The sequence below is a fragment of the Tachysurus fulvidraco genome, chromosome 6 (assembly GCF_022655615.1).
Source record: "Tachysurus fulvidraco isolate hzauxx_2018 chromosome 6, HZAU_PFXX_2.0, whole genome shotgun sequence".
NCBI lineage: Eukaryota > Metazoa > Chordata > Actinopteri > Siluriformes > Bagridae > Tachysurus > Tachysurus fulvidraco.
Window position 1 is genome coordinate 14,348,932 of NC_062523.1, and position 25,526 is coordinate 14,374,457.

General features: G+C 37.4%; 1 protein-coding gene across 5 annotated transcripts; it reads left to right on the forward strand.

Moving 5' to 3' along the window:
- Nucleotides 1-1,420: 1,420 nt before the first annotated feature.
- On the forward strand, nt 1,421-25,223 carry LOC113654550 (disintegrin and metalloproteinase domain-containing protein 23). Of its 5 annotated transcripts, none has more exons than XM_027164772.2 (26): nt 1,421-1,686; nt 2,365-2,570; nt 2,936-3,012; nt 7,911-7,974; nt 9,849-9,931; nt 10,054-10,111; nt 10,426-10,498; nt 11,127-11,182; nt 11,908-11,973; nt 13,172-13,240; nt 14,009-14,175; nt 15,095-15,179; nt 15,366-15,456; nt 15,579-15,630; nt 16,053-16,152; nt 17,216-17,287; nt 17,481-17,567; nt 17,762-17,842; nt 18,111-18,161; nt 18,291-18,354; nt 18,682-18,787; nt 19,451-19,570; nt 19,657-19,825; nt 20,316-20,427; nt 20,733-20,823; nt 23,258-25,223. In XM_027164772.2, the coding sequence occupies exons 1-26, from the start codon at nt 1,608-1,610 to the stop codon at nt 23,301-23,303; spliced, it is 2,325 nt and encodes a 774-aa protein (XP_027020573.1). In that variant the 5' UTR covers nt 1,421-1,607; the 3' UTR covers nt 23,304-25,223. The 5 variants fall into 5 exon arrangements, with proteins under 5 accessions (XP_027020573.1, XP_027020572.1, XP_047671190.1 ...); XM_027164771.2 differs by lacking the exon at nt 20,733-20,823 and adding an exon at nt 22,121-22,211; XM_047815234.1 differs by lacking the exon at nt 23,258-25,223 and adding an exon at nt 22,121-22,189.
- The last annotated feature ends 303 nt before the right edge of the window (nt 25,224-25,526 follow it).

Genomic DNA, 25,526 nt, shown 5'->3' on the forward strand with positions numbered 1-25,526 from the left:
CATATTTTTCTGCACCTGAACAGTACTTGAAATAAGGAAAAGAGAAATGTAGGGCCGTACCCCGACCAGGATAAAGCAGTTACGTAAAGTAAACGAACGGACAAATGAATGTCTGGTATTCGTTGGAAAAAATGTCAGAACGCTAGATATCATCCAGATGATATATTTAAAGCTGCAACACAGACTTTATTTAACACCATGTTCCCATGTCCACTCAAGGGATATCATGGGCCTTCCTACACTTTTTGGTATTACCTGGTACTTATTATATCCAAGAGACAGCTTACTGGTGATGTTTCTTACCTGCTGGAAAAGAATATCAGCCATTTTTTTTTTCCTAAGGAATTTTTCAAATGTTCTTCTGTTTCGCTGGCAGAGGAATCTACTTCTTTCTGCTTACATGGCTGAAAAAAAGTATTGATTATTCATTGGAAACCCCAACATTTAGAATGTGTATGCGTATGTGGACTCTCGTTTTAATGTGTGTTATCTAAATGGAACTTTTAATGGCTGGCAAATGTGGTGCTAATTCTAGGACAGAGGAGTGATAGAGAGCTGCATTTGATAAAGAAACATATTCATTTCTGCCTAATAATGAGCAATTTAAATTTGAATAGGATAAAATGTTCACTGAATTAATTTTCTCTTAACTAGGTCTTTTTTCCATCTCCTTTCATCCCTCATCCTCTCTATATGTGGTAGCCTAGTCGTTTATGTGTTGGGCTATCAATCGGGAACATTCTGAGTTCAATTCCTATGTCCACCAAGCTGCCACTGCTGGGCCCCTGAGCAAGGCCCTTCACCCTCAATTGCTCAGCTGTATAAAAATGAGATACAATGTAAGTCGCTCTGGATAAGGGAATTTGCAAAATGCTGTAAATGTATATGCCCTGCTTTCCTCTGTACTAGTCTACTGTGGGCTGAGTGGGAATTCTGATTGTGGGGATTTGATTCAAATTGTTTGAGCATATTTCTATTTGTGTTACTCTTTACACAACCCAACACAATTAAAACTGTTCACCAAAATATTATCTATGATGAATGTAGTACTAGTTTGACCGACACCATTTGTTATTGTCACTGATGACACGTTGTGTTATAATGCACTGCTCAAAGGTTTCATTGTTAAGCTTTTAATCTAATATACAGATTATACAACCATATCATACATGGTTTGTGTTACAACATTTATCCATCAAAAGTAGGGATGTGAAGGGCTGTCGCAGCACTGATTTTCAAAAATGAATCTCACTCCAGTGGACATTTTTTTAATATGTTTTCATGAAATTGTACTTCTTAAAAAAATTGTAATAATGAAAAAAAAGTTAAAAAAAAAAACAAACAAAAAAAAAAGTTACGTACTGCAGCTTTAAACCAAAATCTCTAGTCAAACGATCAGTAGACTACAAATGAGAATCTCTTTGCGCAAGTGTGGCGCAGTCAGTGCCTTCATGAGCTGACGATGCTCACAGAGCAGCAGTACTTGCGTGCAGCTGGCCACCGCCTCGGAGGGATGATGTAGACCTGGGCACAATAATGACATTATGATGTCTACTCGCCGCATGCACGCGCTAACATAACACTATTCATACCGACAACTATGAATCATGCATCTGACGCTTCTCTTCATTTTTCTCGTGCGCATCCTCGTTTCCGGGTTGCAGACGTCTGTAACAATTCCGAGAGGTAAATACCATAAACTTAACTACCTTAAGTGATTGCTGTCAATCAACTCATGATGTTACGGATGGTTAAACTGTGTGCGCGCGCTCGCGCCCGGCCGTCCGTGTGTGTGTGTGTGTGTGTGTGTGTGTGTGTGTGTGTGTGTGTGTGTGTGTGTGTGTGTGTGTGTGTGTGTGTGTGTGTAGTGTAATTAGTTTTATTTGGGTTAGAGCAAGGACGTCCTGTGTGTGGACATCGAGGACAATACAGGAGCAAAGTGTCCTAAGTACAGAAAAGAGGGAGACTTGATGCTCATCCACAATGCGTTATTCTAGTGTATGCATGCACAGGCTGTGTTCTGTAAGAATATGCATCTTCTGAATAAATAGTTCCAAAATTTTAAGGTTCAGATAATTGGCATTACATTTGTAAAACCTATAACATTAATATAATAGTTTATATCGAAAAAAATTATAGATTCTTCTTATTCTTATTATTCTTGAACCTGCTCCCATCTACCTTGTGGTCAATTAATCTATACAACAAAGTATGATGTTTATCATATGATGATTTTGCTAAATTGGTGAACTTGTGAAATTATTTTTGGTTGTTGTATTGCTGTAGACAATATTCCTGCTGTAGTACTTTAACAGCTACTGTAACCAACAGGATTAATAGTGTGATATTTGCTGTGTGTGTCAGAGGAGAATGAGTCTATTGGGGATGCTGTTTCCGTGCGGGTGGAGCAGGATGCCACTGCACCACCTCCCAAACACAATGGGAGCACTCAGGAGGCCGAAAACACCATCACATACCCTTCTCGTCTCATTTACTACATGAACGAGGAAGCTGAGAGCACTTACCATAACCTGAAAACTCAGGCTAAGATCCCAGACAAGAAGGGTCAGGTGAGAGTGTGTATTGTTGTCTCAATTAAAATAATTGATGCAAATTTAATGATAGTGCATTTTGGTTTCAGTGTAATAACCTTACAGAGGATGTCAAGGTAAGAGATATTTGGTTAGTGATATTGAACTTAGAAGACTGCAGTATTTTTCCCTCTTGGGGGATCTGCCTTTTGTTTGTCTGGCAGCAGATAATCTTCTTGGCAAGCTTCTGAATGCACAGCTCAGTTTACTGCAACACTGTAATGCTAAAAGCATATCTGCATTATGTTTATGTGACCCAAGAGTGTGTGTTTCACTACCTGTTTTAATTTTATCAGATGCTGTGATTAACTAAAACACTTACATTTTCCTTTTGTTTTCTTTAGCCTGTCCATTTGTCTCAAGCCAGTTTTCAGCTTGAGGCTTTTGGATCCAGGTTTATACTAGACCTCATATTAAACAAGTGAGTATTAGCTTGTATAGATCTATTTTCTTAACTTCACATTAAATGCTTGTTTCTAGGTACAGCGATGTTATGGTGTATTTCACAGCATAGCACATAGGTCTTGTTATATGTGTTGTTTTATTTGCTACACACATATACACATACATGATATGCTCTATAAGGTTTCACATTATCACAGCCTGGTCAATACCAGGCTGTTGAAGTGTTGTGGCTGCATGGCTAATAGACATCGTTGTAGTACAGATGTGCTACACAGTGCACAGATGTTTTGTTGTGAGCCTTAATTTCCAGACAGGTTTTCTGTGGATTGTTCACAATAAATATATTATATTATTTTTGTAATTAGAAATGTATAGTTTATTAAAAAGAGGCTGAATTTAGAAATATAACTGCAATGTTTTCTTTGGTCCACATTGTGAAGCTCTACCTACTAGGTAATATGCTTCTTGCAACAGAATCTTATGAAAAGAGATCCCCTAGACTTCATTATGTTTATACAGGCAAAAAAAATGACTGATTAACACTTTAAGTGCTAGGATGACATTCAATGCTGAGATGACAAAGTCACTGTTGCACAAAATATTGTAATATTGTAGTTTGTTAAATGTTAAATGTTGCTGTGGGTGCAGAAAAAACCCTCCAATGGCAGTTTCAGAATTGAATTGAATTCAGACTCCTTTTCCTAACTATGAATTGTATACGATTCTCCATGCCTCTATTATTGTCAGAGCAGCATTGTGCCAGAGAGAGTTGCTATCTGCTGGTGCGGGGACTGCTGGCTCATGTCCTGAGTAACTTTGATTACTGCAATTGAATAGAGAATGAATCGTGTCCCTGTCAGTGCAATGACTTAATTGATATGCTTATGCTTAAGAGATGCTCTATGTAAATGACTGAGTGCATGTTGACTCTCTGGATTTGTTTCTTATACGCATATAAAAGACGTTAATTTCTCTTTTACTGCATTTTAAGGAAAGTCGTTAAGTGAATAAATGATGCAGTGATTCAGGCATATACAGTACAGTAGCATTAATTGTAAGTATTTGGTTTAATGTTAAGTATAATATTGCAGAAAATGCACATATCAGCTATTTCCCACTTTTAGAGTCATATCCATATTTAAGTCTGTGAGTGGGTGTGTTTAGTATGTGACATCAAATAGCTTGTGAGTGGATATGTGTGTATGGTTTCTGAATACTCTGCAGCTGGAATTGTGTCTGTGCAGCAGCAATGATGTGATCTAAATATAGAAATCACTCTGCATGCAGCCAGTGACTCCGGCTCTTATAGTGCTGCTCTGGCCTCCTCCCCTCACTGCACCTGTGCTGCACAATTCTGCTTAGTCCTCCACATTGTGCCGCAGCCAAGAGCTAGTATTACTTTGCTCTCAACGGCTTCTGGCTTCTCCTCTGCGGAGGAAAAGAGGGACTAACAGTACAGATTTGTTATTCTGAGGACATGTAACTGGGTCTTTGTTGCTTCCTGTCCAGACAATGGAGAGATTAATATAGGTTTAGAGGTGTGTTTGAGTGTAGAAGTTGAAGTAGAAGAGTTCTTACTGGCAACTGATCCACATTAAATCTGTTTTTTCCACCCATGTGTTGTCATGATTTAACTTTTTAACATGTACACACACAATAATTGTCCACATACCATCCAATTTTACACAATTTAAGAAAACACAGACGAATGGCAACATCCCAGTCTGTCTTGTGTTCTTGTTCTTTTTCACTCGCATACACATGCACACACACAGCCTGCCACTTAACCAACCCCCCACACCAGCTGCCAACGTTAAAATATCATTAATCTGATCTAAGTTGTCTAACACATTTTACCTTGGGTACTCTTTATTTAAAGGTCTCTCTCTCTCTCTCTCTCTCTCTCTCTCTCTCTCTCTCTCTCTCTCTCTCTCTCTCTCACACACACACACACATACACACACACTCACAGAGAAGTACATAAACACATTTTTTGTGATGAAAGTGTTTATGTTCTGGAAACATTTACACAAGGCTGCAGAAACTGTATCTGGGCAAGAAAGCGCAAGTGAGAAGAAAGAGCTATTTTGTGTGTGCGTGTGTGTGTATGTGTGTGTATGTATGCTTGCTGAGTCAGACACAGATGCCTGAGGGGAAGTGTTAGAGGACATAAGAGCTGAAGGTGAATCCAGCACACAGCAGGCTCTGTTAATTCTCTGCTGACACTGATGATAACTTCTAATAAGTTCCAGTTTAATTTATGAGTTCCTATCAATCCTAGTCTAATCAGTGTTTAAGTGCTGTTACTGTAAACTTGCACTTCTCCAAGAGATGTTCTGAATCAATTATTTTAACATCATTTTGATGTGTGTGATATGGCGAATTTGAGAATATTAGTATGTCATCTATGTAGGCTATGATGAATTTTCCGAGCATGTTTCTTAGTACATCAATAATGAATGCCTTTAAGACAGACCTTTCATATGGCATCATCGAGTTTTCTTAGTGACCAGAGGTCATAATGAAAGCCTTTTTCCTTCCATCACCTTCTCTGATTCGATCTAGGCTCTAAGCACTTTAAAAATGGAAAAGATTTTGTCTGTTGAGGTTGAGGGATCCTGAAGCAGAGTGTATCTGTGTTTTATTCAGGTGTTACATACATACAGAGCTGCTCTATTGGAGAGATGAAGGCTCTGATGCAGCAAAGTCAGAGATATTATACCATTGGAATTTTTTCCTGAGGAAGTTAATAGGTAGACATGTAAACAGAGTGGAGTAGTAATGAGGAGGCCGAGGAGTCTGTAGTATTCAAGGGTTTGGATGATACAGCCAGATTAAAGCAAGCACATAGGTATATTTTGGGATTCTAAGCAAAGTAAAGTCAGATTTCAGTAAAATATTTTCCCAGTGAGTGGTGAGATGAGTGGACTACTTTGTTTTTGCCAAACATAATTGCTTAAAAAGCGAAGTACAATCAACAGTATGGTTAAAATCTTGGAAACATCAGTAGTTGCTGGATGAGAGGCCCATCATGGTGACTCGGGTGTTGTACAGGTGGAATTTTGCTGTTGCTGTTTGCAGAATATATGGTCTTTAAAGGGTATGATAGAATTTACTAAAGCCTGCCATGCTTTCTTCAGGCAATGTGTTCTTTTGTAATGTGGATAGACAGATGCAAGTATGTGTTCTGGTTTCATTAAAACTGTTGTTGCAGACAAACCAAGGGGCTAAAGGCTGGAAAATAGTCAGGCAAACAGCATAAACAATACAAGAATAAATCAGTAAATGAGAAGCAGTCTATGGTCAAAACCCTCATCAAGACAGGCAAGCAAATGCTGGGTCATTGAGTCAGTTTGAGCAAGGTTTGGAGTTAGCAATCAGGGACTGTGAATGATTCAGTACAATTAAACTCAAATGTATTTGTATAGTGATTTTAACAATGGACACAGACTATAGGAGTTTAACTGATTTTTATGTGATGAGGTCATGGCCTAAGGATATATGGAAATGGTCTACAACTTCAGACAGGGCATGACAAACACACCCGATGCCTGGTAATCAATGCTTTTAGTTGAACATGAATTTTACATTTAGCTGTATTAGCGGCAAAAGCTTCTGGGTGCTAGATTATCAGGACACATTTACATTTACAGCATTTGGCAGACGCCCTTATCCAGAGTGACGTACAGAAGTACGTTCACTCTGGATCACCAGGTTACATACTTAAGATACCATGAGTCTAAAACATTGTTCATGGTTTTTTTTCTTTAAACATATGCAACAAATAAGGAAGGAAGTGCTAGTTGAAGTGTTTCATGAATAAGTACAGTAGGTCTTCAACCGTCATTTGAAAATAGCCAGTGACTCAGCTGTCTGGACCCCTAGGGGAAGTTCAGTCCTTGGTGACAGAACAGAAAAGAGTCTTGTTGTATACTTGCCTCTTACCCAGAGAGATGGTGGAACCAGTCGAGCAGTGCTGGTAGATCTGAGGGTGCGGGGTGCAGTGCGAGGAGTGATGAGGGCTTTGAGGTAAGAGGGAGCTGGTCCGTTTTTGGCTTTGTAGGCAAGCATCAGTGCTTTGAATCTGATGTGTACAGCTACCAGGACACCCCTGGATACCCCTGCTGTATGCATTTCTGCACAATCAGGTGATACAGACCTCGATATAATAACCATCTGTTTTTAGTCACTTTTACAAATTCAGCAAGTAAGGTCATATTTTTGCATTAATGCATGCAGTTTTGTATCCCATTTTCTACCAATTCAACATTTAAGGTACTTACCTAATTAATAGTTATCATATTCTATTTACTGTTTTTTTTTTACTGTTGCTTTGACATCATTAGGTAGCCAAACACTCTACACCACCATGATTGGTTATTATTTTTTACATTTACAACATTTTATCAGTTCAAGGATTGTGGCAGTACAGCACAGTTTGGTACAAGCCAATATGTACAGTAGATGTATTAAATGTAGATATGTCTAAAGATTGTTGAAATGTCAAACTTACAGTAACTATAGTTTCAGTACAACTGGCTTTGGATTAAAAAGACGGCAGACATTTAGGATGTGTGGGAAATTTTGTGTTAGATAACAAATCAGTAAATCAGTACCTTTACTGTAAATGATACATTTAACCCTCTCCATAAAATATGCATGTTTAATGTTCAGCATTTGTCTATGTGTCATAGTGATACACTGTTATTGCTGCTACGTGCTGATTCTCAAAATCCCACTGATTGTATGTTTCCAAAAACTAGAAGTGATCCGTTCATGGATAAACGGGATCATGACAATGGTTTAGTAAAAAAGAAATTATTTCCTGTCTAAGATTCTACAGTGTTTCTTGCTCAGCAGAGGAAACACACAGTTGCAGGAAGTCTTAATGCTTGTTTTCTGTCTGTATTACAGTGGCCTACTATCCTCTGATTATGTGGAGATTCACTATGAGGAAGGAAAACCCATCATGTCTAAGGTAGTGATTTATTCTCACCGCCAACTGATTTCACTCCAGTGACCTTTATCTTACCAGCTTTTTTTTGGTTTGCAGCTTTTTGTGCATAAACAAACAGTTTGCTTTTTAAAGTTGTAATATATGAGCTGTTATTAAGCCTGGTTTTGAAATCAGGAGGTCTGAATGAGTGAGTGGCCGAGTGAGTGGGCAAGTGGGTGAGAGGGTGAGTGAGTGAGTGAGTGGGACAGACAGACAGACGGACGGACAGACGGACAGATAGATAGATAGATAGATAGATAGATAGATAGATAGATAGATAGATAGATAGATAGATAGATAGATAGATAGATAGATAGATAGATAGATAGATAGATAGATAGATAGATAGATAAGAAGGAAGGATGGAAATATATTAAATAGGGACTGAGGGTACAAAAATTTGCAGCCTTATATTTTAGGGACCATTAGTACAGACATTACCTGGAATAGTGGCATAATTGCAAAAATTTGTTTGTTTAGAATGATGGAAGTGCTCAGTGTTTTGCTCCTATGTCCAGTCAATTTAGACAAAACTTCTTATTCCCTTTACAAAGCCTACTAGTGTTCACAAGTGGCTTATCAAGAGAAAATTGCATGTCACTGTACAGTTGTACACTTTAGTAGAACACTTTAGTTGTAGAAATAACTGGACTACTGAACAGCTGTATTACTAATGTGACTAATGTGTTTTCTATCTTGTACACTTTTAGGAATGTTCATTTATTCTGTGATATGAGCTGATCATATCTATGATGACAAAACATTGGGCACGTGTGCTAATTTATATGTAATAAATGTTGGTTTGCATTTAGTACTCATTTGTTAAAGTCCTGGCAACACTGTTCTTGCATTGCATATGTCCTAGTCTGTGGTAATGTAAGGTAATTAAATGGTTCTCTCTGACCACAAAAATAGCAAAGTACATTTATAGAAAATGACAGAGGCTAAACAAGAGAAACTGCATTAAAAAATGAGCTGATAGTAATGAGAGTAAAAGTGCTGAATGATGTGAGAACTAAATGACTAGCCACTGATTCAGTAGTGCTGCAGCTCAGATCATGTGATTATCAGACATAAATTTGCAGGAATAATGCAGTGTGGGAAATCGGGCAGTGTGGGAGAGGAGAGAGAGTGAGACAAAGAATAGCACTGAGGATGAGAGAGAATGTGACTGTAATGTCAAATAAACTCACACAGGAAACACAACCTTTTCCTAATAATCAGTGTAAGATGACAGCATGATTCATTACCTGACTATGAGCTACAGCTCAGTATGTAATAAGCAAATCTGAGATGTATTGCTGAGGAAACACTTCACACACACTTCAATAAATTGTTTTGTGGAATATAATAGAAGGTAGTTGGAACCTGTGGCTTTTATTCACATAATCTACTCTTCTGGGACTTTATACATCCCAATATATTCTACTTATTGTGATAAAACTTATAGTTCTGGGACTTTATTACACTCAGAGTTTTATGAGTATTTTAACCATTGATATTGTTTTGACTGTGAATTTCCCATTTTATCTTCATTTCACTTGTCCTTGGTTCTACTTTGTTACTATGGCCTCTCTGCTCATAAATCTGCCTTACAGAACAATGGTCCATAGAGGAATAATGCAGTTCCTCTTTCTACTGGGTACTTTCTAATCACTGTTCTGTTTCTTGCTATTTTTACCCTGCTCTGTCTGATTCAATGAAACACTAACAGATGATCATATGAACTACAGCTTTATTAGAGCGGTTAGATGTATAGTTTATGTGTAAGACTTATGTTAAGATCTATGTTAGATCGTGATGGGAGATTTTAAAGGGCCTGCATTAAGAGGGTCTGATTGTGTGTGTGTTTTCAGGGTGGGGAGCACTGTTATTATCATGGCCAGGTGAGAGGGAATGAGGCGTCCCATGTAGCCCTGTCAACCTGTGATGGCTTGCAGTGAGTATAAAAACAACAGTTTGTTAGAGTCACACTTCAGAAAAAACACTGCTTAAACACTTCATTAAAGGTGCTTCTGCTAACTCAGTGCTATTTTCCTTCTCTCTTTCTGTGGCTGCCAGTGGCATGTTTGATGATGGGGTTTATGCATATTTTATTGAGCCTTTGAAACACTCGATTGTAAGTACTTTCTACAACCACAGACATTCCATGTAAGCATCTATTACTGCTGCTGTTTCCATTGCTGTCTTTGTTATTTAATAATCTGGCTATATGTTTAATTCCTCTTTCACCACAGCATTTTTTTTATAAATTAAAGACCAGTACTCATAAGTATCAATAAGTATATGCATTTCTTTGTTACCAGTATGAATAAGGTTTTTTAAAATCCATTTATTATTAGTCTACAGGTTATGAAAGTATTACTTCTACATGAAAGAGTTGTAGTATTTTAATGTGCATCATATATTCAAATTGCAATGTTTCTGCCATAGGATGGAGCAGCTAGACCCCATAAACTGCACAGGGCACCAAGCTTTCTAAGCTCTCAACACCTCAAGGATGCAGGTATACAATGAATCATATTTGGCCTACTTTTATACTCCTATTGTCTTTTTTTAGTTACATTGCATTGCAACCACAAGCAAAAAATAAATTTTGTAAGAAAGTCGCTGTTCATCACAGAGAAACACACGGTAGTATGCAAAATAAAGTAGTCATGTTTCAAAGATTAGATAAAATTAGACAATAACAGCATGTCTATGTTGTTGAACTACACATACAAATGTATAACATTTATCAGTAGAAAGAAAATCTTTCTTTTGGTGTTGTTAAGCATCCACAAGAGTTTACTAACAGCGTATTTAGTAATGCTGCACAGTCCTGTATGTGCTGAAATAGACTGGCCCTTTGTTCCAAAATAAGCTCTGGATCCAGCGCAGGATGAAGCTGTACAGTAACTGAAGAAAAATGAATAAATTTTATATGTGTGTACAACCTAAATTGGGTAGCATTTGTTGACTTATGTTACCTAGTTACTTACACAGCACCTCACCAATGAGTCACTGAATTTATGGAAAACAGATCAGATTAAAAAAAAAGATTAAAATTTAGATGTCAACAACAGAGCATGTAGTTAGTGTGCTTGGAGACAGTACAAAATAAAACACGTTTGTGATCATTTCTGTGTGTGTAGATGAGGAGGACCAGCTGGATGACATGGCTTGGCTGCGACGCAGGAAAAAGCGTGCTGTAAGTCTGGGTGGGGCCTCCAGCTCTAACTTTGAGCTCAGATACGCACAACAGAACTCAAATAGCATGTGTCGCATTCCCAAAAGAAGACTGACTTAAGAGCAAAACCTGTCACCTGATACTGCTCTCATGTCTCCATAAGGCTTCAGTATGGGTTGTGGATTAATGCTCAAGAACTGTTTTCAGCAGTTCTATTATCTATTTGAAATCTCAGGGCAAGTAAAAATCTCAGTCTGAAATAATATAAATTATTTCAATATACAGAAAAGTCTGAATACAAAGAGAATCACGATTGTAAAACCCTAAATCTGCAACCCTAGAAAATTATAGAATTGTTTAGAAAGCAGAGACTACAGCTGCTAGCTTTGTTTTCTCTTACTTAATTCTTACTTCTTTCTTGTTTCTACTTTTATAAGTGGGACAATCAACATCAGTCTTGCCTAATGATTAATACCTGGAAAAATACTTTATATAATATAAACACCACCCAGATGACATAGAAGATCTGGTAAAAAAAAATATCTGCAGACACTGAAATTCATCATGTATTCATATTGGATACTACATACTGTTACACAAAAGCAAAAACAGCTAAATGAGAGCAAACCCCCCTGATGACTGAAATACTTTTTAATTGCTTTAGCAGAGTTTTTGTTATTTTCCACTTTCATAGTGTTGAAATGTGGCTCCACTCTGATTATTTGAATTATATCCTGCTTTTTCAGATGCCAAGGAATGTGTTTGAGGAGATGAAGTATATCGAGCTCATGATTGTCAGCGACCACAATATGGTGTGTTTGTTTTCTTTGGCGAATGGGTGTTTCTGTGCGTTTATTTGTGTAGTCTAATAAAGTTGGATGTGTAAATAGTCACACTTTGCAATTTATTCTCTAAGAAACATGTCTCATGTCTATTACAACCACAGACTGAAATTCCTTCCGTGTGAGAGACGTTTCTAGGTTTCTAGGGCATGTGGTAGCTTAGTGGTTAAGGTGTTAGGCCACCAATCAGAAGGTTGTGAGTTTGAACCCTGGTCCACCAAGCTGCCACTGTTGGGCCCCTGAGCAAGGCCCTTAACCCTCAGTTGTATAAAAATGAGATAATGTAAGTCACTATGTATAAGGGTGTCTGCCAGATGCTGGAAATGTAATGTAAATGTAGCTATGGATCTGTGGGTTTATAGTGTAATGCACCGTGAACGCCGGCCACTGGAGGGCGCTTTACCACTTAGATATCTCTAAATTTTAGAAAAATTCAGCATTGCATCTCTTTTAAATTTACATGACAACAGAATTTTTCAGACACACTAAAGGTTCTTTGGTTTGTGTAACTGAAGGAACCTTTAAAGATTTATACATAACTGTACCAGAGTGATTTCTATTCACCAATTAAACCTAAAGAATTCTTGAGGTAATCTTTTTTCCTAAAAGTGTAAAGTTTTTATATCATGAAGTGCATTATATCCCACTGGTAGAAGTCCAAGAAATGAGCAGTGTGCTTTTCTTACAGGCAAACTCTAGTTCTAATAGAAGCCTTAAGAGTTCTTCTAGATAATGAAAACTGAATTGTCCCTCTGTAACAGCGGTGTCCAATCTTATCAGGAAAAGGCCGTTGGTTGGTTGGTTGGAATGAAAACCTGTACCCACACCAGCCCTTTGTGGATAAGATCTAGAAGGACTCTATAGAACCATACAACTCGATTTTTCCTTTTAAAAACACAGCTAAAGATAACTTAAATAGCCCTTTTCGATTTAAAGCTCTTTCTTTTTTTAAGATTATCAAATTGCCATGTTTTTACTTTTGTACTTCATAAAAAATTTTATTTCTTTTTTTATTATTCCTCTAATTGCTCTTCCCAGTTATCGTGACTTTAAACTTATTTAAAGCACTAAATTACCATGGCACTAAAGAGTTTTCTGCTGTTGTTGATATAATTGTTGGGCAGATTTCTAAACTTTTTCTCTTTTTTAACTGATTTGATTGGTGCAGCTTAAAAGACATAAGACCAAGCAGCAAACACGCAACTTTGCGAAGTCTGTGGTCAATCTGGTGGATGCTGTAAGTCACTAGTACTGTTTTTAAAATACACTGTTAAGTTTTTATTATGCAGCATGCTTAAAATAACATTATAATTAAAATAACTATTCACACACAATATATAAAATAAGATAACATGCACTTTATTAAGAACACAACCCTAATGCTACGTAGCACCTCCCTTTGGTTTCAACACACCCTCCATTCCTCCTGGCATGGATTCCACAAGAGGTTAAAAAAATTGCTTTGGGATTCTGGTTTATTCTGACATGATTGTTTACACAATTCCTGCAGAGCTTTCATTAGCATGTTGTGCTAGCTTTCCTGCTTAGCACAGTTGACCAATCTCAGTTGATCTCTCTCATCAAAAAGGCATATCTGTCTATAGAACTGCCACTCTATTTAGATGCAGATAAACTCTAGAGACAAATGTGTCAAAATCCCTGTTGATCAGCAGTTACAGAAATACGCAAACCAACATTGATACCAAGTCAAAATAACTGAAATTACATTTTTCCCCATTCTGGTGGTTGAGGTGTAGATTACCCAGAGCCCCTGTCCATATTCGCATGATTTTATGCATTGCACGGATTAGATAATTGCATGAATGAGTAGCTGTACAGGTGTTCCTAATAAACTGACTGTATATGTGTATGTACTGTGTGCACTGTGTACTCCGATCACATGATTCTTACTGTTTTGTTGCCTGCTCTGTCTTCTCACTCCCCTTCTTTATTTCTGTTCACCCTGTTTTCCTTTTCAATTACTGACTTTCTGTCTGTTCTATAGGTCTTTATTGAACAACTGAACACACGTGTGGTTCTGGTTGCGTTGGAAATGTGGACAGATAAGGACCATATGCCAATCAGTGTGTTGCCACTGGACATGCTGCGAGACTTCTCCAAATACCGACAGCATTCCATAAGACAGCATGCAGATGCAGTGCACCTGTTCTCGTGAGTCTGTCCTTTCTCTACTTTTCTACATGTCTTTATTAACAAGGACTAGTCGCACAGTATAATTTTAAAATGATTACTATTACTGTTATTTTCCAGACTAAGATGAAAACAGCACTGTGCTACCTTGATATTAAATATTGCTAAGTATGCTATTACATTCTGTCATTCAGCAAAAGAGTTTAGGAGGATGTGTGCATTCATACCTTCTTTGATCTCTGCTCAATAATGGACTCACAAGTCCAAACATCTCAGCCATGATTCTGTACTGTTCACCATCAATTCTGACCACACTAATGTTAAAGGGCTGATTTCAGAACATGAGCTTAATGAACACATGCTTACTGAACTACTACTGTTTAGAAGCCTTAAAAACAATTAATAATTTGAATTCAACCTCGTTATAATTGCTAGTACACCTTTTCTAGAACATCATTAAATGGCAAAAATTCCAAAAGGCTTCTCAGTAAGTTTACATAGCTTCTTGTACAGTAGCAGCATGTTGATGTCTGTGTGGAGGAACAGTTCCCAGTCATTCATTGTATTCTCTGTAAAAAGTATATCCAGATAAAACCACAAAACTCACCTATGACCCTTCTCACTCAGCCCACCTCAAATTTTATACTCCTACTTTCTGCCTGACGATAACGATTCTGATTTTGATCAATATAAAACACATGAGCAACTCTTAACCCAGGTTGTACATTTTGGCTCCATCATACTGGTCATATTGGAGATTTTGTATTATAAGATAAATATCATATTTGTCAGAATAATGTTGTAATGATTTGCATTGAAGGGGAGCAGTGGAACCAGTCATGCAAGGTCCCATAGTATAACAGAGCCATATATTTTCTTTCTATGTTGTCATTATCATATATTGTCATAGACTTTAATCTTTTTTTTAATATGTCTACAGAAATGTGACATTTCACTACCGTCAAAGCAGCGCTGCATTCTTCGGAGGCATGTGTTCACTCAGCCGTGGAGTTGGAGTGAATGAGGTGAGAAAATGAAACAGATTTTAAGTTATAGAATAATTCAAATCTACAGTTTTGTCCTGTTCTATATATGATTGCCAGTATAATGCAGCAATTCAGTGCAGTACACATAATTGTATATGCAGCAGGTGTGGTTATAATATATGTAATGTAATGAATTGTTGTTGTATGTTTATGTAAAATGTGTAGTATGGATCTGCATGGACTGTAGCTGTCTCACTGTCCCAGAGTCTTGCTCAGAACCTAGGCATTCAGTGGGATCCTGTAAACAGCAAGAATAGTATGTACACTCACAGAGATTTTTAAGTTATAAAACCTTAACTTTGTAGATTATTTTTTACCTTGTCATGTTTCATATTAAGGTTCTTCCACTGTGTGTATTGCATGTGTTTTCTGTCTCAGAGGAGTGTGGCTGTGTTGATTCATGGGTGGGTTGCATCATGGAGGACACAGGGTGAGAGTTTTAATCTAACTGCTACACACACACCCACAAACACACGCACTTTTTCACACCTGGGGATATAATGACAGAGTATGGTGTCAGAGGGGGTTCATAATCACCTTGTTGTTATTTGTTATTTAGATACATCGTAATTATTTAGCTATGCCACAACGTGTTTATCCCTTTTCCCCAATGCATAATTGCCTGTGGGTATTCTGTGATGACAGGGTTTGATTGTTTAACCAGGTGGTTCAGAGACCATCAGCATGTTTGGCATGATAAATCTCACTGTGCTAACAATTTTAACAGCCCTTCTAATGATCTGGTACACTCTAACTGAAATCTGTCAGACTACTGATTTCACATTTCGATAATTTTGGTTTTTATTTCCTTTTTGGTGCTGGCTTTCGATCACCCGCTCTCCTCTGCTGTAGAGTGCAGCACCCACGAAGGTTTTCTAAGTGTAGTATTTCAGACTATAAAGAGTTCCTTCTGAAAGGTGGAGGATCATGCCTCTTCAACCGGCCCAACAGGGTAAGAGTCGTTCACACAGCCAGCTGTATTCATTGGATTTTCATTCCATCTGTAAGGTTTCACGTTACATTAATATGGCAGTGAATCACATGCCTCAATGACACTAGCCCATTTTGGGAGCATGTGACTCATTTGAATGTATGTTCAGCTGTTCAGAGTTGAAATCAAAACAGAGGATCAAAAAGGCTAGCTGTATTGCATACCTGTACTTCACTGCATGTAGCTTAGATGACACCACATTTTAATCTGTGTGGGGTGTCATCATTGCCATCTCATCGCTTTAGGATTATTCCTAGTTCATTTCTGAATTCAGTTTAACCGCTGGATTTGCATGTTCTTTGTGTGGGTTTTCTATGGATTCTCCTGTTTCCTCCCAGATAGGTGGATTGATGACTTTAAAATGCACCCAAGTCTGAATAGACTGGTGATTGACTGTGATGTCATTCAGGAAGAATTCCCAGTGATCTTGGGATAGGATCCATCACAACCTTGACCAGGAAAAAAGTAGATAAAAAATGAAATCATTCACTTCTCATTTGCATCAAGTTGAGATATTTTCAACTTTTTCCTCTCTCACTGCATGCTTGCTTCCTAATTTCTCTGAGCATGACAGGAAACAATTTGGAAGCGAGACAAAGACATCACTGAGCAGCAAAACATCTGCATCATCAAATATATCTGTATTTTTAGTGATCAGGGGAAGAGGAAAACATCAGAGGAAGATGCCCAGGCTGAGTGTTCACAATTATATTTGGAAACCTTCTACATATAAAATCTAATTATGCTGCATGACTTTTGCTGATATCAAGCTGGCTTGCAAATAGCACATTTATTGTACAGTATCTTTTACTACTTCTAAAAAAGCACATGTGCTCATATCATACCATAAATAAATCACTGGACATTAAACACAGATGTGTCCCAAATCACCCCTAAACCATACCTCAAGCAGCTACAAACATATTTGAAAAGAAAAAATGTATGGATTAGAAAATGTTTTAAATAATTAAAAGATACGAGCTTGTGAAATTGTAAATGTACAAATGTGTTTTTTCCTGTGCAGCTCTTCGAGCCGACAGAATGTGGGAATGGCTATGTGGAGGTGGGAGAGGAGTGTGACTGCGGTGTGAGAGCTGTGAGTCATTGCTTTGCTATTGGGGGGATTTGCTTTATTTTTTTAGGTAAAAGTGATTGTTATATTGTTATCCAGGTGTGAAGCTGTTTATTTACCGCCTGTGTGGGAGATGCCGTGATAAAATAAAGCGCTTCTTTTTTGAACGGTCTTGATGATGGTCTTGTTCCTCTTTTCTTTTTTGTGTGTCTTGTAGGATTGCTATAAAGAATGCTGCAAGAAGTGTTCTTTGTCAAATGGAGCACACTGTAGTGATGGGCCTTGCTGCAACAGTACCTGTCTGGTGAGTGGGTTTAAAACCAGACCTGTGTAATCATATCGTTGATATTTTATTGTTTATGGAAGATTAATTGTCTGTTTCATCTGTGCCTTTGTCTGGGTGTTGAAAAGAAAATATCTGATAAGTAGGATGCTTTTAAGGTGACGATCTAATATATCTTTTTCTCTTTCTGAATTTTCTTTCCCTCCCTCTTACAGTTTTACCCAAGAGGCTTCAGCTGCCGCTATGCAGTGAATGACTGTGATATTTCAGAGACCTGCTCGGGAGACTCTGGACAGGTTAGAGACAGGATCTCACATCCACCGCTGGCTCCAGTGGTTCTAGTAGTTGCTCCAATGAACATTAACATCCACAAAATTAAATAATAAATTATTCATTTTTGTAAGCAGATGTTATAATATTAACATTTTTAATTAAGAAGTCACGAAATACACTATTCTTCCACCTCCATCAATATGGCTTGATCAAATTTCGTGCAGCTGTATTTTTTATCCTTTAAGTCAGCAAAGCACATTTACTGAGGCTGATGCGTCTTTCTGTCTGCAGTGCCCTCCTAACCTTCACAAACAGGATGGCTCATTTTGTCATCTTGACCAGGTACAGCCAGCTATAGCACATAAGCATGTAAAAATATTAGTTATTAAATGTAATTACTAAATATTTATCAATTTTTTTATGAATTAATGAAGAATATTTTTATTGGCTTTATATTAAATCCACACATAGGGACGCTGCTATAGTGGAGAGTGTAAGACCAGAGAAAACCAATGCAAATACGTATGGGGTCCAAGTGAGTGATGTGTTTAACATAATTCATAAATTTTGAAGTTTGTTTATATTTTATTGCAGTGTCTTGCATAATACAGAAAATGTGCCGCCATTGTCTTGAAACACAAGACAGAGGAAAAAATCTTTACCTACAGGAAAAATACACATAAAACAATACAATATCATTTTCCAAACGTTCTGTCTTCTTCCATATAATACTCTCTCCTTCTCCTTCTCTCTCTCTCTCTCTCTCTCTCTCTCTCTCTCTCTCTCTCTCTCTCTCGATCTCTCTCTCTCTCTACCTATCTATCTCTATCTCACTCTCTGTCTGATTTCTATATCTGGGCAGAGTCTGGAGGGTCGGAGAAGTTCTGCTATGAGAAGTTGAACACAGAAGGATCTGAAAAAGGGAACTGTGGGGAAGATGGAGAGAAATGGATCCAGTGTGGAAAGCAGTGAGTGACTTTTAAAGTTCAGCCATTTACACTTACATCATCAAATATGTCTTAATGGAAATGGATGCACAATCTGCCCAGTCTTGGGAAGCCTAATGATTAATGGTTGTATTTGTAATTTATTTTTGTATTGTACGTCATCACATTCACTGTGGGTGTTCTCTTTTAAGACATATGCAGACTTTCTGATGTGTTTTTGATTCTTAATCATGACCTCTTTATTTAATACAGCATATTTATGAGATTAATGTGTAACTAATGTGGCCTAATATAATATTTCATGTTTTTTACGTACATTTTAGTGTGACAAACATCAAACTTTCAGACAGTGGCACTAGAGTTCATTCTGCTCCTCACTCGCCAATCATGCACAAGAAGAAAAAGGCTTATACCCAGACAGAATTATGCATAACTGAGGCACACTTTGTATTTTTACACCTTGTGCAACTGTATGAGTAGGGATTAAGTGTGTTGTTATGTCTAGGGTCTGAATATCACATTGTTTCACTATGTGTGCTTTACTGTGTTTACTCATCTCTGAATATGCCCTTTTAGGACTGCAAATCTATCCTCTTATGATAGAGATGTTATGTGTAAAGGTACTGCATGTCTGTTTTTGTTTTGTCTGTATCATCTAGCCATTGTATATGACTCTGCTTACAGCGATGTGTTCTGTGGGTATCTGCTGTGTACTAATGTTGGGCCAGTGCCCCGCATTGGAAGAATAAGGGGAGAGATCACACCCACTTCCTTTAACCACCAGGGCCGATTGATTGAATGCAGGTGAGAGGATCATGCATCCAGGCTTGACCCTCAGCCTTACTGCATGAACTGGATGTTTAAATTTGCTCCATGGTTTTGCATTTCAGTGGTGGTCACGTGTTCTTGGATGACGAAACTGATCTGGGTTATGTGGAGGATGGGATGCCATGTGGGCCGTCCATGATGTGCCTTGACCGTAAGTGTCTGCCCATCCAATACTTCAATATGAGTGCCTGTCCTACCGGGCCCAACGGACACATCTGCTCAAACCATGGGGTAAGAGTCTTAGGCATCCTTTTTTTGTATAGATTGTATGCACTTAGTTAATACAATTAATACATTTTAAATTTCTAAACATTTCTTTTCCAAAAATAAGTTAAATGTTACAGAAGAACATTTGCATGTCAGTAAAGAAATCAGCATAACATATAACAGACCACTTGTCATATGCATAAAAAAAACAATAATGAAGGATTTTGCATGAATAACTGGAAGCAAGTGTGAGAAATGTGTTCAAATTGTACCCGAGACTACTGTTTTTTAAAAACATTTTTTTTCAGGTAATTATTTTTGAAGACGTCTTTGCTTTACATTTTACCTGTAAAATGTATTACATTTTATAATGTAATATATATAATGTATATACTGTACATATATATGACCTAAAATGACATGCATACTGTATATATCAAAAATATCAAGATCAGTAAATATAATTTAAACTTCATTAAAATATTACCTCTGCTTGTTGCTATATGGCTGAGAGGTTTGCAATAACGAGGCGACGTGTACGTGTGATGTGACGTGGGCGGGGACTGACTGCAGCATCCCCGACCCCCCCAAAAAGCCTGCTTCCGGTGAAGACGATGAACCACGGGGTTTGTAATTTTGTCGTTATTTCTCAGTTATTCACACGCACACACACACACACACACACACACACACACACACACACACACACACACACACACACACACACACAGTGCGTCAAACATTAAAAATCCACATTTGTTTTCTTTTATTTGTATTGTTTTATGTTTTTTTATTATTATTAAGTTTTATTTGTAAATCTAGTTGATGGCCCATAAATATAGAGCATTCTTTAAGCACTCCTCACAGATGAAGCTGTTGTGAAAGCACATCAGCATGGTTAGTAATAATGCTCCCTCTTTCTCGTGCACAGCAAATGTGGCCACTAACAGGCTGATAGGGGCTCTAGCAGGGACTGTTCTGGCCTTGGGGGTTCTGTTTGGAGGAACTGGGTGGGGACTTGAGTAAGCATTTTTTTCCCGTGGTGCTGCTGCCCTGTGTGTGACAGTGCAGTGACCCGCCTATGCTGGTGTGTGACTGTGTTCGTGTGTATTGTGTATTGCGTGTAGTGGCTGTATTATGTAGCTTGAACCATGGTGATGTGATTGAGTGTTTTGAGTTAGTCTATGTGGTACTTGTGATTGAATGTAAGAACCTCCTTCTACCTCTACTGTCCCATTTTTGTCTTTTGACTGTTACTGTAAAGTATTATACATTATTCTGCAATTGTTTGAGAGCATAGCTACTAGCAATCATATCAATTAAATTGAATCTCCATGTTTTTCTGCTTTTAACAGGCATTTTGTGTTCAGACACATGAAGAGCTACTCCATGTAGAATAGATAGTATAATCTATACATCTATAGTGTCATCATTAACCAGTAATAGGATTTGCATTACTGTACAATGTGTGTCTAAGTCTAAGTCTAAATGAAAAAAATTCAACTGTCTCACTTTTAAACCACAAGCTGCTGTACAGTAAGTCCTGCTATGGGTATAGTTTGGTTTTCTGCGTTCGCATCAGAGGTTAACTATTGAGTGGCTTGGCTCCATTCCTTCCTTCAAGAAATGGTGGGACCTGAACAAATCTTTTCATTTGTATTTTATTGACTTAATTTGAATGACAATTAAAACAAAGCATCTTGAGACAAGATCCCTGAAGCAGACAGGGTTCAGGATGCCTTTCTCAAGTGCCAAAATCCTAACAAGCTGGAATGTGCAAAGAAAAGAATTTCACTGCGATGTACAGTATATATGACAAAAGACCATTTTTCTTCTTAAATTCAACCAGCAGGAACTAGCATTATTTATGAACACATACACACATCTTTATATGCAATGTTTAAATGATGAGATATAAGTAATAAATTTTAGTGGCATGCTACTGTACATAGTAAAATAAACTTTATTTCCCTGCTTAAACTTGCTATCATGTCTGAACATGATATTAATATTACAAACAGCTAACAAATGAAGTTAATTTTGGTAATGGTTATAATCTTATTATAACCATTACCAAAATAAACCTTTTCTATATCACTGTAATTACAATTTAAATCTAATTACAACCCACTGCTGATTAGCCAGGCAGAAACAGATTTTTGTTACAAAGAAGCTAACATGCTTAAGAAAACAAGCATGATTATGTGTTGAAATTTTAAACTTTTTATACCAATGTTAATAAACTACAGTTGAAATAAATAGTTTGGGTTTTAGTCAAATTAAAAATATATATTTTCCCACGCTGCCCCTCCGCAACAGGACCTAGTGCCACCAACCTGATCATTGGCTCCATCGCTGGAGCCATCCTGGTGGCAGCCATAGTGCTGGGAGGGACAGGCTGGGGCTTTAAGTAAGGACTGGCCTGCTTGTGTTTATCTTGCAGATTAAGCATCAGTTTGTCTTACACACTCCCGAAGTTGGGCTTCTGCTATAGACAACAAAACAGTCTGAAATAAATAAAAAAAATTGTCTCAGCCATTTCCTGTTATTTATAATGATTAGGTATTAGGAGAAGTAAGCTTCAAACTGTGGCAGAATCTCAAACAAACTGGAAATGTGTGTTTAAAAGCTTGCCTTGCATGCTAAATATACATGCAAGCATCTCTCTCTGGGTACTGATGTTAAAATACAGGCTTGAAGTATATAAAACATAACTCTAGTTTGAGTTAACATTAACTTAGTGGCATCTGAAGTTTTAGTAACCCTATGATATTTCAGGCGTATTTTGTTATTATAAATGAGCTGTCCATTTATGTCCATAACATTTGCCACTGACCTCCTCCAAAGATGGGCATGAGGTTCACTGAGCATTTCATTGTGCACTTTAGCCAGAGACCTATTAATGATCTGTGCCTATAAAGTACTGCTGCAAGGACCTGGCATGGTATGGCTGAGGTCAGAAAAGCGGGCAAATTGTGTCACTTCTTATTCTTTCTCCTTATGAAGAAACAAAGGAAATGAATAACTGTGCCTTCATCTCGGGGTTGAAATCATGATATTGTTCTAGACATGATTTTGATTCATGGTCTCTTTCAGCTTGCATGTGAATGCCTTTGTCACCAAATCTTTGTCACCAAATCTCCCTTCTCAACAATTTTTTTAGGATATCATGAAAACATTTTATTCCTTTGTGTGAAAATATTTCAATGTAAGCATTGACTGGTACAAATGTAAATTTTATCACTGTGCATGCTTCAACAACTTCAAATGCATGATTTCGTCCACCTCCATAAACCAAGTGTAGAATGTACAAATTGTATGTGGTTGTCTGCTTGAATAGTGGATCATATATTGAACAGTGGTTTTGTCATGTTGAACACTATTCAGTCTATTAGAATCAATGTATATCTAACTCATGCTTTTTTGTCTGTTTTTCTCTGCCATCTCAATTGCAAGAAATGTCAAAAAGCGAAGGTACGACCCAAATGCATCAGCCATCTAGTTGAGAAAATGGACGGTGAGCCTCCAAAGCTTCTTAAGTAATCTTCAGCTGGACTACAATTTTTGCTGCTCTTTTTGGCATTAGTTATAAAGTATAAAATAAACTATGATATACAGTAGATAACAAACCACATATTAGTTATGTAGAACTGCAGCTTCTCAGCTCTGCCCTGTTTCAAATCCCAAGCTCACTAAGATGGTTTTATTCCCAGGCTTCATATTTCATACTGATCAATCCGACTCTTTACATCTCACCACATTACAGAGCACCTGCTACTCTGACACCCTAGCCAAAGGGCTGCATGGCTAGCTATGCTTACCGTTACCTTCCTCTGAAAGGGAAAGGAGAAAATGACCTTTCACACTTATAGGAGAACAATTATGACATTATTCTGCTCACTGACCTGCAGTTTCTCTGGGACAGACTGTAAATCGCCACAGACTGCGACATCCTCAGTGGTTTATTGCATCAAGTTGAACCCAGTTGAATTTAGGCCTTAACATATTACACATATCATATAGAGACATGGAGTAGACTGGACTCTACTGCTACACCGGCAGAGAATGAGTTACGGTGCTGATCTGTAAGATCATTTTATGCTGAGTGTTTCAGCATTATGTTTTTGATGCTTTTGATAGAGGATGTTATATCGTAGGCATAGTTTAAAACCGCCATAAAACAGTTTTGCTCATTATTCACGTTAATCACAAATATTGTAACTGTAGTATTAAATCTCATCAGATTAAGATATGTTGTATACAAATATCTACCAGATGAGGTATTGCTGAAGGTATCGAGCTGGACAAGCCAATATGATACCCCTTGACAGTGACCAAGCCAAAGAAATATTTGCAGGCATTTGGGTGTCTAATGGAGAACACCTTAACCCCTTGCAATATGTAGTGTTAGACAAGGAGGAGGCTTATTGGCTTAGAAGCCAATCGAAATAAAGTAAAAGAAATTACTAACAGTTTGCCATATGAGAATCTAGGGAGATTAACAGTCAATAACAGTAAGTCAAAAAGCGAATACCATACTATGTAGGCTTGAAGATGTTTCATCACTCATCCATTTCTGAACCGATTTGGTTAGTCTAAACTGCTAAATGGACAAAACTTGGAAAATGACATTGCAAGACCTGCCATTTTGATTTACTGCATCTAAACACTTTACGATTTGCTTCCCTGGAACACAGAAAATCTTCATATAAATTATACAAACATGTACATGTTTCACTTTTACCTTAGATAAAGTCTTGTATCAATTATGCAGCACTTCATTCAGCTCTCTCTGCTAAGCCTGTATAGGGTGTAATCGCTTTGCTGCATGCATTCACAATAGTTTACTAATTACTATATAAAACAGTCCCCAAACCACAAAGAAACTTATGCTACAGAAGGATGTGCGCATGTCAGCTACAGAACATCTACCTTTTATTTACTATGCAAAAAAAAATCTTGCACAAACTCAAAGAGTTATTGGATGTGATGATAAACTCAATGCCATTATATACAAAAACAAGATTGCCAGTAAGGCCATCTTTCTTTCTTTTTTTTTTCTTTCTTTTTTTTTAAATATTAGCCAGACTATTAAATGCATTGTTGTGCTTCATATAAAAGAATGTTTGACAGAAGTCATGTGGGAATTGAATACATGTATTTTAATTTAACAGGAAAGAATGTATAGTATTGTGTCGGGTTTGGAATAAATCCGGTAATTATTTCCTTGTCTGATATTTCAGGTGAGGTTTTAAGATCTCACTTTTTAAAAATGTAATGCTTTATTTTTCATTAATTACTGACTAGACTTCTGTTGTGAGCAGAGGGCAAACACACTTACCACCTTTACTCACAGTATATGTACAGAAGTTCAATACAATAAAAAATATGATCAATAAACTTCAAAAGTTTTCGATTTCAAGGCATATCTGTTCCTACTTCTTTTCTTGGCACATTATTTTCCTTCGTATTGGTAGTTTTACTTTTTACTAGTGAACATTAGTGTAAATGCAGACAGACATTAAGGTTGGTCTACAATCAAGTGCCATCTTATAAAAAAACTGCAGTGAAAATAGGATTTCAACTGACATTAATTTAAGAAGCCCTGGATGTCTTTAGCACTGGAGTTTGAGTCCATGATCTATGACCTGTCTTATAGCAACTATTAAAGATTTTTAAATGACAGAAAAAGGTTAATACAGGAGATCAACATACAATTTTAAAG

What these genes read in the sequence shown, in the direction of transcription:
- LOC113654550 (XM_027164772.2), top strand. Translation starts at nt 1,608, where the DNA reads ATGCATCTGACGCTTCTCTTCATTTTTCTCGTGCGCATCCTCGTTTCC. An exon ending in GAAAACCCATCATGTCTAAG is followed by an intron (nt 7,975 to 9,848) that starts GTAGTGATTTAT and finishes GTGTGTTTTCAG; the next exon opens with GGTGGGGAGCACTGTTATTA. An exon ending in TCAACACCTCAAGGATGCAG is followed by an intron (nt 10,499 to 11,126) that starts GTATACAATGAA and finishes CTGTGTGTGTAG; the next exon opens with ATGAGGAGGACCAGCTGGAT.